Source organism: Amblyomma mixtum, chromosome 8 (genome assembly GCF_055824585.1).
Source record: "Amblyomma mixtum isolate Tamu chromosome 8, ASM5582458v1, whole genome shotgun sequence".
NCBI classification, from domain to species: domain Eukaryota; kingdom Metazoa; phylum Arthropoda; class Arachnida; order Ixodida; family Ixodidae; genus Amblyomma; species Amblyomma mixtum.
In genome coordinates this window covers 135,927,860-135,941,668 of record NC_143019.1, presented here as the reverse complement: position 1 = coordinate 135,941,668, position 13,809 = coordinate 135,927,860, and the positions used below count along the sequence as shown (strand labels likewise).

At 42.3% G+C, this 13,809-nt stretch overlaps 1 protein-coding gene across 1 annotated transcript in view; it reads left to right on the top strand.

Annotated features, from left to right (window-relative positions):
- Positions 1–12,243, top strand: part of LOC149334551 (uncharacterized) — a 36,276-nt gene extending 24,033 nt beyond the window's left edge. The window contains exons 4-6 of the mRNA XM_089555168.1: positions 5,766–5,829; positions 6,426–6,588; positions 12,079–12,243. Coding sequence (XP_089411294.1) covers positions 5,766–5,829; positions 6,426–6,588; positions 12,079–12,220 — 369 coding nt within the window. The 3' untranslated portion in view covers positions 12,221–12,243. The remainder of the gene's footprint in view (positions 1–5,765; positions 5,830–6,425; positions 6,589–12,078) is intronic.
- Positions 12,244–13,809: the final 1,566 nt, after the last annotated feature.

Genomic DNA, 13,809 nt, shown 5'->3' with positions numbered 1-13,809 from the left:
ATACAGGTGTCTGTTTGCTCTTATTATCTTTCACGTAACCCGTGCTGCTGAAGTGATAAAAATACCACAGAAGGCAAAAGGGGAAGCCCAATGACTCCTTAGTGAAGTTTATTTTGACATCGATTTGTCAGAGGTGACGGGACAAAAGGCAATTCATTTTTTGCCTGACGTGGCCCCGTCACCCGTTACATTGCTCAGGGGGGTGGCAAATTACACAGTAAAGTACACAAAGCAAAAACAAGAAAAGTAACAACATCGCATACGTACTACATGAATTATATGTAACGATCAATGACTTACACATAATTAACACAGATGCAATGAAAAATAAAGGAAAAAACAACGCATAGCTAAAATGTAGCTAGGACAAAACAAAAAAAATTGAAATAGCAAACAATGAGATGCATAGAATTAACATACAGGCAAGGGGAGAAATAGCACGCAAACCAAAAACAATGAAAACCGCATTGCATGCCTCCTACGTCTTTAGGACAACAAAACCAAAAATAGCGAACCTGGACATACACCCAGCGAGTAAAAAAAAAACAAAAAAACTAGAAACTGGACATTTTATGGAGGAGATAGGGACAGAAGGTACATTTTAACATTATTCTTGAAGTTACGGGGGGAACGAGGCTGCTGCAGAAGTTCCATAATACGTGGGTGTTTATTAAGTAAATCAGGAATTAAGTAATCAATGTGCTGCATACCATAATTCGTTCTCATCAGAGGCATTTGAAAATGACTATACCTGAAATCATAAGGTTTATTGTTAGGGAAGTATAAAGCATAAAAGGAAACTGGGTCACGGGTGACTTCATGATAAATATGATATGCAAGCTTTAGTTGAAATAGTTCGTTTATCTTGAGTAAATTATGTTTTAAGAATAATGGGTATGTATGTTCTAGCGGACCTACATCTTCTATGCAACGCAGAGCTCGTTTTTGCAATATCTCAAGCCTGTGCAAGTTTGTCTTGGTAGTGGTGCCCCAGATTAACAGACAGTAATGTAAATGAGACTGTACTAAAGCAAAATACAACTGACGTTTAATAGAGCTGGGAACCAAATATCTCACTTTATACAAAATGCCTAGAGACCTAGAGATATTTGTGTGAACCTTATTTATATGAGAAGTCCAGCTTAAGTTTTCCTCAAATAAGACACCTAAGAACTTATAAATGGAAACGCGTTCAAGGGCTGAGTCTTGGTACTTGACCTGGATATTAAAATCTTCAGGTTTATTTCGCGGCTTAAACATTACGTACTTTGTTTTCCGAACGTTCAATTGCATTTGGTTTATCCGGAGCCAGCATGAAAGCTCATGTAGCCAGGTGTTCGCGAAGGTTTCTAGTGCAGATAACTGTTTTCCTGAAAAAAACACACTGGTGTCATCTGCATAAAGTATAATATCGGGTGTATTTGGTATGAGGACAATATCATTAATATAAATTATAAACAGCAAGGGTCCCAGGATTGAACCTTGTGGAACACCATATGCAATCGGTTCTAGAATAGAAGAATGTCCATTAAGGCTTGTAAATTGGTATCTGTCCGTCAGGTAGCTACGAATAAGATTGAGAGCAACGCCACGGATTCCAAAAAAAGGAAGTTTATAAAATAATATTTGATGTTTAATAGAATCAAACGCTTTTCTGAAATCAAGGAACAGACCTAGCGTGAATCGGTTATTTTCAAAATTATTGATAACCTTGTTTTTAATATTCAGAAGGGCTATTTCAGTTGAGCTATTTGGACGGAAACCATATTGCTGCCTCACAAGAAGCTCTCTTTCAATACAGAACTTACTTAGGCGTGATTTGATCACTTTCTCAAGCACTTTAGAAAATAATGGCAGAACTGAAATAGGTCTGTAATTGTTAATGTCATCATGCGCACCACCTTTATGCAAAACTACCACCTTTGCTATTTTCATGCTGTTTGGAAAGATTCCTGTAGCTAACGAGCTATTGCATATATGCTGCAGAGGACGAGATATGAGGTCAACAACAGATGCTATAGGCAGAGCCTTGATATCATCGTTCCCTGGGGCAGCATTTTTGCTTAAAGAGCTAAGACAGCAAATAATTTCAAGCTCACTGCATGGAGTAAGGAACAATGAATCAACCACACTAGGAGATATGTATTTGTCAAGTCCATCAATATCTACCACCTGTTGTGTCGTAGCCCCAGAGTTTACAAAATGAGTGTTAAATTTATTGGCCAAACAAGTGTCCTTATACTCAACACCATCAATTTTAAGAACGTTAGGTATCTTGTTGCTAGTTTTTCCAATAATGTCTTTGAGGCAGTTCCATACCTTTTTAGTATTACTGGAGATGGCTTCAAACTTTTGCGTGTAGTATTGTAACCGGGCCTTCTTGAGATCTGAACTGAGCTTGTTCCTGGTTCGTTTATATTCAGCTAAGAGATCAAGGTTCTTTGACCGAACAAACTTGTCGTACAGTTTATCGCGTGCCTTTATTTTTTTATATAACTGTTCGGTTACCCAGGGTTTTCTGGATTTCTTGCAAACTTTGACCGGCTGCAAAGGAAATGCTCTGTTATAACTTTCCTTTACCTTAAGTAGGAAAATATCATAGGATAAACTTGGGTTTTCCTCCGAGTAAACATCATCCCAGTTTGTCGCTTCTAACCCAGTACGGAACGTAGCTAGCGCCTCAGCACTATAATTACGATGAAAGATTGGAGCGAACCGGTTACGACCTCCCCTTCTTTTTGCCCATGGAAAAAAACAGAATATGGGTAGATGATCGCTAAGTGGCAGTGTTAAAATTCCTGAAATAGTTTCCTCGTTACTATGGCTAGTTATGCACAGGTCAAGCAGTGTTTCTGTGTTAGGTGTTATCCTGGTTGGTGCATTTATAACGTTACAACAGCCAAACGACTCGAATGTATCCCGGAAACGTAGGCAAAGAGGGCTTTCAGATGACAGATCAATGTTGAAATCACCAACGCAAACAATAGGTACATTGAGAAGTAAGGCATGTTCGAAAATACTAGAAACAAAATTCAAGAAGTGATTGATATCACCAGAAGGTGGACGATAAACTGAAGCAATTAGGGTCCCATGAACTATTACGGCGACAGACTCATAGTGGTCGCATACAACAGAAAACTCCGGTAAGACTTCATACAAATGTTTATCTTTAATGTAGAGTGAAGTTCCACCCCCTTTTCAAGTTCTTCTGTACACGCCTACTTCTTTATAGCCTGGGACCCCGATAACCTCAGTTTCGTCTAAAAACCACGTTTCAGTGAAGGCCAAAATATCAAACTCGTGGTTCAGAGAACTCAAAGATAACTTAGTATCGTTCCATTTGTTTTTTAAACTTCTGATATTAACATGAAACAATGACATCTTTCCACTTTCAGTCTGTGCAATGCGTGTAAAAGACGAGCAGTCATGATAAGTATTTACTCGGGGCTGTGACATCAGAATTTAGAATGAACAACGCAGCAGGAAATAGAAAAGATTCAGCGAATCTTATCTAGATCTGCATGACTTTCAATACGAATAGCTGCGTCGCCTTGTGCCTTGCGCACAAACAACTTTCCATTGCTTTGCCAAGCGTACTTTTTTTTTTATTTTTATTTATTATTAGTACCTCAAATGCCCCTTGGTGTGGGGTATTACATGAGGGATGGGCATAATGTTCAAGTGAAGATAAGCCATTTCAGCAGCCTTCCTCTTCATTGCCCATAGCAGCTTTTTGTTATATGCTGTCAGATTGTCGAGCATATGCACACCTGAATTCGTGTCACTGAGAGCACGCCTCTTCGCCATCCACTGGTCCCGTGTTGTACGTGACACAAAGCGAACAAGTACCGCCGGCGATTTTCCTTTTTTCTCGGGCAGCCTGTGCAGGCCATCGAGCTCATGTTCGGACAGCAGAGGAAGTTCTAGTTCATTTGCCAGTGCATTTATTTTACCAAGCAGGTCTTCATTACTATCGTGCTTCAACCCATGAATTTCCAAGTTCTGTCGCCTAGTGTATTGTTCTAAGCTGTTCAATTCTTGCCTGAGCTCCTGAACTTCCTGTCCGGTGTTAGTAGCCTCAACCTTTTCCACCCTCTTTTGAAGAACTGCGATTTCAGCTGACTGCTGTTTCATTTCTACAAGTACCTCATCGTACTTCTCAGACATATGTTGAACAGAATGTTCCATTCTGTCTACAGTTTCTTTAATTTGCAGCAGTGTCTCAACCTTGGCTTTTATCTCCGTTATTTCTGCCAGTTTCTTATTTATCTGTAGTAAAACGTCCTGAAAGGCCGGTTCCTTATCCGGCTTTTCTTTCCTAGGTGATGCAGTGCCTCGAGCCGATAAAATGACGCATGTTTGACACGTCCATTCCTTCCTATCTGCGAGACTTTTAGATTTAAAGGAAGTTTTAGAAACTCCGGAGCAGGATCCTAAGTGATAACCGTAAGCACATTCACAGCACATCGGATACGTGCCGTTTTCCGGTAGCAGCTCATTGCAAACCAAGCAGGAGTCGTTTGCAGCCATGTGTAACAAAGCAAAAGATGCAAAACACACAGAATGCACTTCAGCAACAGCGGCGGTGGCGGGGCAGGTAGTTTGCAAGGAAAACTACAGAAAAACCCAACTAACCTGCGAAGTATGAATACTGCTGTTAGCGGAGGCCGCTGCGTTCGGTGCCACCGCCGCTGAGCAAATGCGCCGAGCGTGGGTTAGCTCCGTCTTTTTCAAGATATCGTGGCTGACGTAGTCCCATCCAGGAGCAGCAGGCCAATCACTTGCTTCGGCGTCCTTGCAGAGGAAAGGGGGCAGCAAACTCGAAGAACAGCGCTGGGCCTGGATAGCAGTCTGCGAAGTATGAATACTGCTGTTAGCGGAGGCCGCTGCGTTCGGTGCCACCGCCGCTGAGCAAATGCGCCGAGCGTGGGTTAGCTCCGTCTTTTTCAAGATATCGTGGCTGACGTAGTCCCATCCAGGAGCAGCAGGCCAATCACTTGCTTCGGCGTCCTTGCAGAGGAAAGGGGGCAGCAAACTCGAAGAACAGCGCTGGGCCTGGATAGCAGTCTGCGAAGTATGAATACTGCTGTTAGCGGAGGCCGCTGCGTTCGGTGCCACCGCCGCTGAGCAAATGCGCCGAGTATAATTTATTTCTACATGACGCAGGTAAGATACCCATCCTCCATTATACCAGGTGGCCAGTATCTTTCTGCCAATTTTAGTCTGCCAACCAGTCTTTTTTTTGCCCACGATTGCCAGAATTTGAGCATAAAGGTTTGCGTGCCACATTCTTTGCCAGAGATGAGCTGTGGGCAGGTCGAGCTGCAGTTTCCAATATTAAATTGACAAAAGCTTGCAATGCAAGTGCAACCAGGTCAATGAAAATATCTGGTTTTCATATTGGTATGTATTGGTCTGATATCCCCAATAGGTATATTTCTATAGGCCCTGTATGACCTATAGCTGTAGGTCCTATTGGACCAATGCTCCCAATACACTTAATGTATATGACCAATAGCTGTTGGTCTTTTGGTCCAATTAACTTCTCTATAGGTCCCATAGAAATTCAAATAAAACCAATCGAATCCAAATAGGACTCATATAGAACCAATAAGAATCTGGTATTGGACCCATACAAATCTCTATTGGAAATTTTGCTAGGGTGCAGTTCGGTAGATGTTCATTATTCCTGCGATTCTTCAGCACAACTGTTACCTGTGTGCCCTTATAGATCTGCTTATGATAACGGCTTCTTACGTCCACAGACATCAGCCTGTGTTGCTGAACTGAATAGCAACCTGCCCCCCGCCCCAACGGTGGTTGTACTTGGTAAGATTTTTATGATTTTCTGGATGCTTTGAGCAGTAGTATAACTTTCTAAAAAGCATATTTATAAAATATGAAACCTCATCAATAACAAAGAACTAGAAAAACAACAGGAGAAGGGGGCTTGAACTACCCTCTAAGTCAGGCTCAATGCAGCTCGATGAGACATGCCCAGCAAGCTAGATTTACCATGCACATGCCGCAGTCTTTTCTTAGAAATGGTAGCTGGCAGCATAATCTGCTGCTTGAACCCTGCTAGTGCAGATGTAGAATTGTGGTTTGTGGGCTATAAAATTAACTTCAGAGTTATGTTTAGAAAATATCACATGCATTGCCATTCATTCATCTGCTCTTGTCCATTGCTTTATAAATAGCTTGAGCATCTACCATTAGCATGCTACATATAGAGGTGCTGACAATGTTTTTTGTGAGCTGCGCTGACGTGACTAGCTATGTGCAAAAAATTTGTATGCCTCATGTTCATATTATAATGTCAAAAATTATTCTTCCGAGCTGTAGCTTTAAAAAAAAAATTGCTCCACAATTGTTAACATCTAATCTGAACTAGGTTTTTGGCACTAAAGGAGATTTCTTTTCAGGCACAAACATCTTTGATTTTACATGCATTGTGACACTAGATGGAACGAGGTGCTTTGAAGGCCTGAGCTTTCTGGCTGCCATGGAGATCCTTTTTGCTACATACTTTTGTCTCAACACCAAATACAGTCAAGAAGTGCAAGCCACATTGGAATTCATTCAGAGGTAAGCACATAAATTTTTCTCTTGTGTATCGGCAAGTTTTTACCATGTCTACCTCTCTGACTGTTGCAGTAGCCTTATACTCAGTGAGACGTGAGAAAAAGCTGCATGCAAACTCCATAAGCCTGGCATCTCTCTCACAACATCTGACATTGTTGCGATTAAATGTGCATGTGCATTTTGTGCGTGGTTTGACAACCTTAATCATACGAACTGATGGGCGAGTAGGTCGAACATTACGGTTAAACAGCGCTGTGGCTCATGGTCAAAGAAAGAACGCAACTACTTATCTCAACTATGTGGCTCAAGCATGTGTGAAGCTGCTAGGAGTTGGATGGCTTGTGTCAGAAATCGGGAGTCCGATGTGCTTTCCAGTGCATGCAACCATGGCTTTCATTCTTTTGTTAGTTTTTTTATGCCATTCTCGGGTGGTAACTGCTGTTGTATCAAATAAATAAGAAATATGAACATATGAAATGCAACAAATCCTTGGTGAACCCTGCTGTTTCAGGGAAGGCCAGGAAAATAGTAGGCAGGATTTAATTAAGCTTCCATTCTAACAAGGGAGCCAGTAAAGAATATTTATTTTCATATGCTAAACATCCTTGAGCCCTCCTCAAGAGATGAGTTGCAACTGAATGTGCTGTAGTTGCAAAGTAAGCCCCGTGAAAGATGCTAGTCTCTTTCTATTCTCCAAAACCAAGAAGAGTTGTGCTAAAGGACGACATGCACACCCGTGCGCTCAACCTGTCTGCTTACTGTGTATTGTTCTTTTGGGCTGTTCTTCATAGCTTTATAGAAGTCTTGAAGGTTAGCTTTTATGTGAGTATGGCTCGGTTAATAATTTTCTTCAGCTCTTTCAATCATTTGGCTGAGTAATAAAATCAGAGCTTCACTGTATTGTCTAGTCATGCGTAAGATCCCTAGTTCACAAAAACCGATGACTTCAGCATTTTTGTGCAATGGTGTACTAGCAGCCACATTATCTTTTTTTGGACGATAATGTGTCTGTAGAAACCAGTACAATGACAGAACGATAGGAATGTGATTGTTTTTCATGTGAATTTTTATGAAGGGTACAACCTGGCAATGAACAAAGTTCTGCTGATGCCTTGATATGTTTGCTACTCTTCTGCTCATGCAAGCCAGCACAAGAAATGCTGCGGCTCTGGCAGCAACACTCACATATTTGTATGAGAAATTTACAGTACGGGCACCTGCCAAAAGCAGCGATACCATATATGCATGAAGACATAAGACTACGCAGGAGACAGGACACAGAAAAGATGGAGACAGGACGAGCGTAGACTAACAACTGATTTATTTGACGAAAAAACGACCTTCCTTCTAAGAGCAACGCATGCGCAACCAAACTTAACGCCCAAAGCAAAAGTACACAATCTAATCAACCCAAAAAGTCAAGTTCCTTCTGATACAGGTGAATTGATGCCTCGCTAACACATTTTTCCGCACCGTATCTAGCAATTTGCCAGAATTCAAGAATCTCGCGTGCCTTCCGGTCCTTCGCGCAGCCTATAATCTTCGTTTGCTTGAAAAGCGGCGTAAAAATACTTTTTTCTTCTTGTCATTGATCTTACAAGACTGGCAGTGCCTTGCCAAATGCTGCCCACCGTGCTGGCTCAAAGAGTTATTGTGCTCCTGAAGGCATTTATTAATGCAGCGCTCCGTCTGCCCTACATAAACGGAACCACAGCTGAATGGGATCTCGTAAATAACTCCCATCTTACAGTCTACAAACTTAGGTCTGTGGTTGACTCCGCACCCTACTTTCTTTTGCAGGTTATTGTTAGTTAATCGGCATAAACGAGACAGTTTACACGGGGCGGAAAAGAACACGTTGACACCAAATTTCCCTCCCACCTTCTTCAAACCGTGCGAACTCTTGTGCACATAAGGAAGGACTTCAAACTTCCTCCTCTCGCTTTCAGTGAGTTCTTGTTGGTTTTGTTTCAACCATAGGGTTTTCAGCAAACATTCTGCAACAGCTTTCAGAAGAGCAGGAGGAAAACCAGAAGAGTAAAGCCGGTCTACTTGACTGGTAAAACTACATTTCACCATGTGTGCACATGACTTGACAAGCAAGGATCTTATACATGAGGTTGAGATTCCCCTTTTTACGAGCTTTGAGTGGCACGAATCATAAGGTAAAAGAGCCTTCTTAGGTCTTGGTAAATAGGCCCAGCATAGATGGCCCTCTGTATGAAAAAGCAATTTTAAGTCTAAAAACTGTAAACAAGAGCGTTCCGGGAGCTCAAAAGTAAAATTCAGATTAGTGGCTGCGGATTTGAAGGTTGCTAAAATTTCAATCACAATCATTTGTAGACTGATGGACTACAAGAGGCTGGCTGAGGCAAGCACCGAATCCCTTTGGAACAAAACTAGGCTGAGCCTACCTACAGCGCCCAAAAAGCAGGTTGGTGTGGTTCCTGTTGTTGCTCTTGGACGGGCTATTATCACACCCGAAGTAGAAAAGGTTCTGAGTAGTGGTCCGAAGTTTTGCCTTGAAGTGCCGCTCAAGAAGCACGAGCTTCTCGCTTCGGCCCAAAAGATAGCAGAGAAGGTGCAGGGTGAAGAGAAAGGACGCTGTTTATTGGAAGGCATTGACTCTGTGCGGAATGGTTGCGAAGAGAAAAAGGACGGCACTTCCCTGTTGAGGAGAGTAGCCGGTTGCCTTAATGACTCTGGAGTTGCTTTAATGCTGGCTGATAAGGAAGGCGGTTTTGTGGTCTTGCCTGAGGAGCTATTTGGTGAGAAGGCCTCTTCAGCTTTAAGGAAAAACTTCCGTCCTTCGACTCAAAAGCCAAAGGAAGCCAAGGCCAAGGCGGTAGCCCTTCTTGAGAACTTAAAACTTGAACGCCTGAAGAATGAAGTCGACAAGAACAAGGTCCATGTTCTCACCGTATTCTTCAGTGCAAAGAGCCACAAACCGGAGTGTCCTTTTCGAGCCATCGTGACGGAAAGAGGTACTTGGCAAGTAATTTTCAGCAAGTACCTGCATCACACCTGAAGAGCCTGACACCTGAAGATCCGTACAAGATCAGCAGCTCTGATAGCTTGGTGAAAATGTTGAGTGAGAACTCGTCAAGTATCAACTCAGGTTTCACAATAGACATTGAAGAACTATTCTATTCAGTGCCCCACGACAAGTTGTTCCTGGCGGTCCGCAACTGCATCGAACGTTCGGGAGTGGTGTCCTTCCTGAATACTTGCGGCATTTCAATCGATGGTTTTCTTGAATTGCTGAAACTCTATCTTTCTTCTACCATTGTAACTTTTAAGGACAAGTTTTATGTACAACGGCGAGGTATCTGTATAGGTTCGAGCGTGGCGCTTATTTTAACTGAGATATTTTTAGCTCAAATTGACACTGAACTTTCGTGCGTTCTCACTGATGACCGGATCACGCATGTGGTCCGATACGTTGACGATTTCCTAATCCTTTTGAATATTAACCCTGACGGCAGTCTACAAATTATTGTGAATTAAATTTTAGCGACCTTCAAATCAGCAGCCAGTAATCTGAATTTTACTTTTGAGCTCCCGGAACGCTCTTGTTTACAGTTTTTAGACTTAAAATTGCTTTTTCATACAGAGGGCCATCTATGCTGGGCCTATTTACCAAGATCTAAGAAGGCTCTTTTACCTTATGATTCGTGCCACTCAAAGCTCGTAAAAAGGGGAATCGCAACCTCATGTTTAAGATCCTCGCTTGTCAAGTCATGTGCACACATGGTGAAATGTAGTTTTACCAGTGAAGTAGACCGGCTTTACTCTGCTGGTTTTCCTCCTGCTCTTCTGAAAGATGTTGCAGAATCTTTGCTGAAAACCCTATGGTTGAAACAAAACCAACAAGAACTCACTGAAAACGAGAGGAGGAAGTTTGAAGTACTTCCTTATGTGCACAAGAGTTCGCACGGTTTGAAGAAGGTGGGAGGGAAATTTGGTGTCAACGTGTTTTTTTCCGCCCCATGTAAACTATCTCGTTTATGCCGATTAACTAACAATAACCTGCAAAAGAAAGTAGGGTACGGAGTCAACCACAGACCTAAGTTTGTAGACTGTAAGATGGGAGTTATTTACGAGATCCCATTCAGCTGTGGTTCCGTTTATGTAGGACAGACGGGGCGCTGCATTAATAAACGCCTTCAGGAGCACAATACCTCTTTGAGCCAGCACGGTGGGCAGCATTTAGCAAGGCACTGCCAGTCTTGTAAGATCAATGACAACAAGAAAAAAGTATTTTGTACGCCGCTTTTCAAGCAAACGAAGATTATAGGCTGCGCGAAGGACCGGAAGGCACGCAAGATTTTTGAAGCCTGGCAAATTGCTAGATACGGTGCGGAAAAATGTGTTAGCGAGGCATCAATTCACCTGTATCAGAAGGAACTTGACTTTTTGGTTGATTAGATTGTGTACTTTTGCTTTGGGCGTTAAGTTTGGTTGCGCATGCGTTACTCTTGAAGGAAGGTCGTTTTTTCGTCAAATAAATCAGTTGTTAGTCTACGCTCGTCCTGTCTGCATCTTTTCTGTGTCCTGTCTCCTGCGTAGCTTTATGTCTTCAGAATGTCTTACCAACTAGCCTCTCATCACACACTTCTATATATGCATGAATCTAGAACGAATTTTTTTTTTCAAAATCGTATGCTTCAGAAAGAACCTCGCGTTATATTGGAGCCAAGGTATGAATAGAGCGCAATTTTTTTTTCTCACATTGATACACCTACAGCGAGCTCACACGACAGGCTCATGAGCTGTGAGGGAAAGCGCACTTTTTGATGACCAGAAACGCGGAAAGAAAAAAGAGAGAACTGAGAAAGAAGAGAAGGGGCTGAAAGAGCCTTGAGTAGTACGGAAACGAAAAAATGCTGAATAAGCACAGAACTGTGCTGTACGGGCCTCGAAGCATTAAGACAGGAAGCGATGGCATGCGAGCCATTGCTGTGTGTGAGGCTGTGTACGTGAATGTGTGGGAGCCTTCGTCCAGAATATGGCAGATTCTTCATTTGCAAGTCACTGAATTCAAAATTTTTTGCCAAAATTAGAAGCTGAGGCATATGGCGGTAACTGCGCTGTGGCGTATGCACAAGGCATATCTCTTGGGACAGAAATTGGTTCTATAAAGAATTTCAAATCAGAATGCACTGAGTAACTGCGGTGTCTGGAACAAGTTACTGTTGCCTGCCTAATATTGGAGTAATTTGCTCTCTTGGCATCACAGCATGCCTTACTCTGTGCGCTTTTATTGCTTTGTGTTGCTTTGTTTTGCTTGAAAAGCTAGTATAACCATGTAAATGATGTTAATGTGTACCATTATTTCCACAGAAGTGGCGTTGAGAGAGCATTGGACTGTTGGGAATCAAACTCAACTTAACGGCAGTACTAACAGAGGCAGCTATGCATTTAGACTAGCCCTAAAACTCTGCAAGTCTAAGCAGGATGATCTAGCTTCTAAATGTGTCTTTTTCTTTACAGGCAATTGGTGGGGATGAACCCAGAGAAAAGGAGCCGGCAGTTGTCCCGGAGGATAACCTCAGTCCACCCAAAAGTGCACAGTGCCCTTCAGCAGCTTGAAAAGTTAAAAAAAAAGTGGCAGGATTGCATGGCTCAGATTTAGTGTGCTTATTAACTCTGATATCAGAGCTTAGATATTGTATTATTGCGTAGCGCAAATTCAGTGTGTTCATGAACTCTGATATCAGATTAGATATTGGGTTTAGTAGCTTTTGCAAATAACTGTTTTATTTATATCATTCAATGTAGATTCCCTGTATAGCTTGCTTTTGCTATCTTTTGTACCTCTGTGTTCTTCATTAAAACTTTCTAAAACTATTTCATTTCTATGCAATATTTGTTCCTAGATTGCGTCTCTACCTGAAAATTTTTGAAGGGGATGGAAAAAAGTACTGCATATAGACACATGTATATGTACAAATTTTGCGGCTTTTCTAGCTTTGTACACACAGATGTGTTATTGCATCGACTACCAGTGACAGGCTACAGACATGAAATATTTACCATGCGTAGCATGCCTCTGACCTGAACGTGGGCCTGGCGCCGATCAAAAAATACGGGAGTGTAACATTGCGTATTATGTGCCGTAAAGCATTGAACAGCATGTGTTCAGTCAACTTTCAAAACTGGCCATGGGCTGCTGATAAATGCTACGGGACATGCATATGTTAGCACTTTTGCTGTGTAATGTACAGTGCAGCATAAGAACAGAACTTGGGGTGTAGTCGTATAAACAGATCATGTCATGTTAATTCAGTTGCAGCACATATGCTGTACATTATTATGACGGTTGATGTAACGTCAGCATAAAAACAGCACATACACCGTGGCATACAGAACATTTGACGTCATAACAGAGTACATAGCATGTGTGCGTTAACCTTGTTGCCGCTCAATGCACCGCACTACTTCACCACGGGGCACGTGCACAACGGAGTGGTACAGCACATGTTGCGGCAACAAGGTTAGCGCCCACATGTTACGTACTTTTGCAGGATTTTTTCTTACAGTGCAGCTTCCGTCTCTTCACTTGAGTTCCTCGAAATTTTGTAGCAGTGCCTGCTTGGCTTTTTGAAATACGTTCCATTGGCTACTGGGATGAACCCGCTTCCTTGTCTGACACCAGCTTTGACTCACTCTCTCGCAGCATAGAAACAACTTTGGTGGTGCTGATTTCAAAAAATAACAGCGCGACTTTTGACAGGGTCGAAACGAAAGACACACGAGGGCAGGCGCTGACAAGCAACAAAAGTTTTACTGTTTGGAGCAAGGAAATATGTACAATGCTCCAAACAACAAGAAAAAAACATAGTTACAATTCTCTCTTCTTCATAAGCATGAACACCCGGAAACAAGGGCGCATGATGACGCCATCATCGCTTCCCTGTGGCCATAAACCCTAATTCTTTTCCTGAGGTTGCTAAGGAATGGCTGGTAAGGCATGTGTCCTTGGACCATGCGATAGGAGCGGCTTCAATAATTTTACGCGTCATCTTGTTCCTTTCCCTCCTCATTATCTTTGTGTGAAGCGTGGGTGGCACGGTTTAGTTTCGCAATCTCTGCAATGTATGCTGAGATGCCCTGCGAGAGAATGCGATGCTAAGCCTTGCCACGCGGCTGAAAATATATTTGTGTTGTTATTAAATAGACTGAAGAGGCCGCTGAACGCTGTTTTGAAATTGATATTCGGTA